The sequence below is a fragment of the Glossina fuscipes genome, unplaced genomic scaffold (genome assembly GCF_014805625.2).
Source record: "Glossina fuscipes isolate IAEA_lab_2018 unplaced genomic scaffold, Yale_Gfus_2 1, whole genome shotgun sequence".
Taxonomy (NCBI): domain Eukaryota; kingdom Metazoa; phylum Arthropoda; class Insecta; order Diptera; family Glossinidae; genus Glossina; species Glossina fuscipes.
The window spans coordinates 11,717,479-11,722,331 of record NW_023998415.1 but is presented as its reverse complement, the minus strand read 5'-3'; the positions used below and the strand labels follow the sequence as shown (position 1 = coordinate 11,722,331).

Below are 4,853 nucleotides of genomic sequence, written 5' to 3'. Positions count from 1 at the left end.
GAGTAGAGAAAAAGCCGACCGACCGAAATCCCCTGCGCGTATACACGCGGACTTTACAACCCTTTGGTTGGTTTAAAATTTGCATTTGAACGGTGCTATTAATTCCGAGCCAATAACAGTACGCAGGTATTTTTTAATAAACGCAAACGTTTGCTGCTAGGTCTCAAATATTAACCACATGAGTGCGTTTTGTTTGTCAAAAGCCACACGAAAAAAAAAGGATTATCCAATTTCTCCATAGCTAACTCCATGAACTTTCTTTATATTTTGCATATTTATAGTCATTCCTAATTCAGATGAAAATAAAAAGGAACCGAAATGCTCGATTTTGCTAAATATTTTACTAATTTTGCTAGGTATACATACTCCTTTGTTGTTATTGTCGGTAGTTAGAAATATAATATATAACAACTTCCCTCTGGCAACGGCAGGTAGACGTTAAGCTTTAGATATGTTTTTATAAATTTATGCTTTATTACTTTCATCAGTCTTAAATACATAATTTTCCTGTAAGCTTTTCTATTCCTACATGAAATTATTTGCAACTTACAAGATTTGCAAAAACTATATGTTTATATTTTATAAGCGTTTGCAATATAGAGAACAACAAGAAAGGGGATAACGACATATGAAGAATTTTGCTTTCACTTTTGTATTCAACTAACTTTTATACACGTGTTTGCATTCAAGATATATTTTTGCATTGCTTTGTGTGATTTTATGTTGAAATGCTTGAAATTTCAATTCAGAGTTCAGAGTTGCACAAAAGTGGAGGTATAAGAATTTGATTTCGGAATGTATTTGCGGTTTTTGCCAAATAAGCGTTCAAAGATTCTCCGCTTTTCAACATAATTGGTTTTGTTTAAGGTGAGATTTAAAAATTCCTTAAATTTGATTCACGCTAAGGCTTTTAACTAATTTTAAAGGTAATTGTTTAATTATTAAATATATTACTAAATATATTTTCGCCAAACGCCCCGCTGTTGCGACCGTGGAAGAGTTTCCTTTTAATCATTATTTATAATGTGTGCGTATTGACAAATGCTATTTTACTCTCAGAGATTTCTTTGACCATTCTTTATCTGTCATCATTTTTGCAACTCTTCTTTGCATTGTTATTGTTTTTTTCTATCCATCACCGAAGCATGAGGGATATATTAATTTACAAAGTGTTTGCAACGTCCACAAGAAAGTTTCAGAGACCCCAAAAAAAAGTATATATTCTTGATCAGTAGGTCTGTCGGTCCATGTAATGACAGTTGTAAACATTTTTCTGGCAGCAAAAATGAAGCTATCGACTACGAATTTGTAAAAGAAGTTCAAAATGACCTAAACCGGTCAACCGACCCAACGCTCACAATAAAAATGATGAACGTTTTTTGCCATATAAATTTCTACGTTTATTCTGGAAGTAGAAAAAATCATCTGCGTCTATAGATATAAAAATTTAATTCTCTCGCTAGTAGCCTTTTTTAGTATCACGGTAGATCCGCCTGGGTGGCCGAGTAGGCAAGAGTCTCGACTAGCAACTCAGTGGTCGTGGGTTCGAATCTCAAGTGTGGTAGAGTTTTTAATAAAAATAAAGGCCGATAGCCTTAGATGCTAGTGCTTTTAAGAGTTTAGTCTTAGAATTTATTTCTCTGGAGAAATTATTAATAATAATAATAATAATAGTATCACGGTAATGGGTATAAAAGATTCGGTCACTATCGAATTTAATTTTCTTATTTGTTTACTTTACTCATTGCTGCGTATCTGAAAAAGAGAGAAAGACGTACAGAGAGAATCACCACATGTAAATCTAAACGTTTTCTAGATTGTTTCATAGGCATGTGAACGAAATTTGTTTCTCTCAGAGCAAACAAAATTTAACAATAACAAAATGTCAACAGGGCATTTGCTTGCTTTTCTCTTTCTCTTCGCTTTTTTAACTCTTTGAAAAATTTAGTTGAAATAATTTAGGTAAATATATTAATGCTGAGAAGCAAGAAATAAATAAATAACTTGTTACTGACTGAGTAAGGAAGTGTTCTCGGCGGATAGTGTTATCTAAAAGGTGATTTACAAACGCATAAAAGAAACAAAAAAAAGAAAGCTTATGGCAAAACCATTCACTAAAAATTATTCTAAAAATATAAAATTAAATAAAATTATAATAATAATTATAAAATAACAAATATAAATAATAATTACAATAATTTAAATCGATGTTTAAAAACTTAGAATTTTGTATTGCCGTTTTCTATTGAGGAGCGTGTAAATTTATTTTTCACAAGGTGTTATTTTTTCTGTATTTTAAAAACCATGAAATGGAATATGCGATTTTAACATATATACATAACATGGGTAACCTTAGCATACTTTCAGTTAATTTAATGTATACATTTCATTAAAAAAGTACGTTTTCTTTACAAAAAAGCCGAAAGAAGGATATTCCATTTTAAATAATCCGGTGCGCTGTTCGCGAGTAATGGCTGGGAGGGGGACGGAGAGGAAAGTGTACGTAATATTAATTAGCGTGTGGTTTTTACTCAATTTAAATGAGGCTGACGTATGTCGATGAATATACACTATCAGAGCAGATTCGAATATAAATGGAATTTACCAAAACACCTACCTTATTAAAAAAATTGACAAATCTGAAAAATATGAAAACTTTGACTTGAGTAAATTATGCACTGTAAAACTATTATACTGAAATTTGAAATATTACGATCAATTGATTGAAGCGCCCTCAATTACGAAAACGCAATCTTTCATATAATTATATATAACAATCGTGTTTTTCATATGTTTGTACGATGTGTTATATGTGCATACAATGTGAACTAAAAGCGAACAACGTTCAAGTAACTTAAGTGAATGAAGAATCCTACATGATATACAACCACATATTTACACACATGTTTTTATATATATGTGCATGTATATGTATATAATTAAAAATTTTTTGTTTTATTAAGTCGATAGTGATTACAAAATTTTTTACATTTATTTTAGAAGTTTCAATAAAGGCAAAACAGCTGCGGTAAAGGCAGTTAAGAAAAAATCAAAATTAAACGAGCAAGGTGTACGTACGTACGTTATTCGTTTTTGTATTGATTTAGTTAAAAGCTGTGGGAATTTTCCATTCATTTCGCAAGAGGAAACAAAATGGTTTTAACCAATTTCGAAATGTGGGCGGCTGACAGTGTTCCGGCCAGTGAGGTACTATTGGAACTTGAAAACACTGCACGTTCACGACACCTGAATCCTTTCAATCCTTTACATCATTATCATCATAGCCATCATCATCATCAGCCAAATCTTACGCATCTATCTTCAAATGGTTATTACGGGTTTTCTTATATTAATTCTACGCATGATATGGAAATGAACAATAACAACGACAGTGATAACAATAATGTAGATGAAAATCATAACAATAGTGTTACACAAGATTTAATGGGAAATGATGTTAATAGTGATAACATCAATAATAATCGCAGAGTAAATACTGTTGAGTTACGTTGCAAGAAAAGGTGTCTTATTTCCATAAATAACACCGAGAATGATTACAGCAATGAAACCCGAAATAATTATCAGTCATCATTATCGCCATCTGCTAAGCGTTGTCGTTACGATAATGACGACTTCACTGCCGCACAACATTGCAATGGTAAGTAGATATAAGATTGATATATTTGTTGATTTTAATGATCGTGTTTCGTGTTCTTACCTCTGCAAATTTCAATTGTTCTTGCTATTTCTCCCAAACGATTTTTCCGCCCTTCTTAACTTAACAATCATTTTTCCATGCTCTTAAGAAGTTTTCTTACGTTTTTGTATACTTTATGTTATATTTAGGAAAAGAAATAAAGAAAACTCACTTTAATTGATAAATGTATGAAAATATGAACAAAAACTAAGTGCTGTTAACTAAAATCGTTTTTTTTTTTATTCAAATCTTCTAATGATATGTTTTCGTTGCGTGCACATTTTGTTGTGTTTTGTTGGTAATGAAGTATATTTTTTGTTTATAACTTTATCTTAAGTAAAAAAAAAAATCTTGAATTGTTATTTAATATAAGTTTTTGTTTCTTAAGAATTTTTTTTTTTTTTTACTCTGACCCCATAATGATAGTCTTTATTAAGAAAAACATTCTTTTTTCGTAGTGTATGTAGACTTCATTGGGCCACTGTGTACTCTAAGCGAAAGGAAATTTTGATATGGATATAAATATAAATTTTTTTTGGAAAATTGGAATAATGTGCCGAAGCACATTTCAATCTAGCGCAAGTTTTTATTTTAGGTTTAGTCAATAAGTGAATTGACCAACTTATGTTTATTCGGAATTTCAATAATTTTTTTTTTTGAATATTTTAAAGAAATATAAATGTGTTGTAAACTATTATTACATAATTTATAAACAATTTACATACATTTACATATATTTTACATTTATATACACACACATATGCATACGCACGCATATCTATATATATAAATATATTTTATTAACAAATAAAAAAACTATGTATTTGTTTTCACATAGCATTTGCTTACTTAGGTTTATTACATGTATCGCTTATATGTGAATTTATAGGTAAGCAGTTAGGTAAATAACTAATTCAAGCCAGTTGTCGAGTTGAACAGCTTTACTTAAAATTAAAATGAACGCATGGGAAAGTCTATCGGGACAAATAGGCGGATGCATAATTTCGTTCGGGACAAGCCTTGAATTAATTCATGCCTTATGCGTCAATATCGTATTACGAATTTCTTAAGATATTTATAAATGAGTTCACAACTTTCTGTTGCGACCATGAATTTTATTTATACAATGTGTGAATATTAAATGGTAAGGAAAAAA

At 30.3% G+C, this 4,853-nt stretch overlaps 1 protein-coding gene across 3 annotated transcripts in view; it reads left to right on the top strand.

The window, feature by feature from the left end:
* Positions 1-1,969: 1,969 nt before the first annotated feature.
* The window catches only part of LOC119632307 (GATA zinc finger domain-containing protein 14), a 6,414-nt gene continuing 3,530 nt past the window's right edge, over positions 1,970-4,853 (top strand). The window contains exons 1-2 of one of the 3 annotated variants that reach the window (XM_038025144.1): positions 1,970-2,056; positions 3,001-3,658. In XM_038025144.1, the coding sequence (XP_037881072.1) occupies positions 3,154-3,658 (505 nt within the window). In that variant the 5' untranslated portion in view covers positions 1,970-2,056; positions 3,001-3,153. Of the gene's footprint in view, positions 2,057-2,373; positions 2,500-2,543; positions 2,850-3,000; positions 3,659-4,853 lie in introns of those variants that run through there. The other 2 variants (XM_038025145.1, XM_038025146.1) reach the window with 2 other exon arrangements.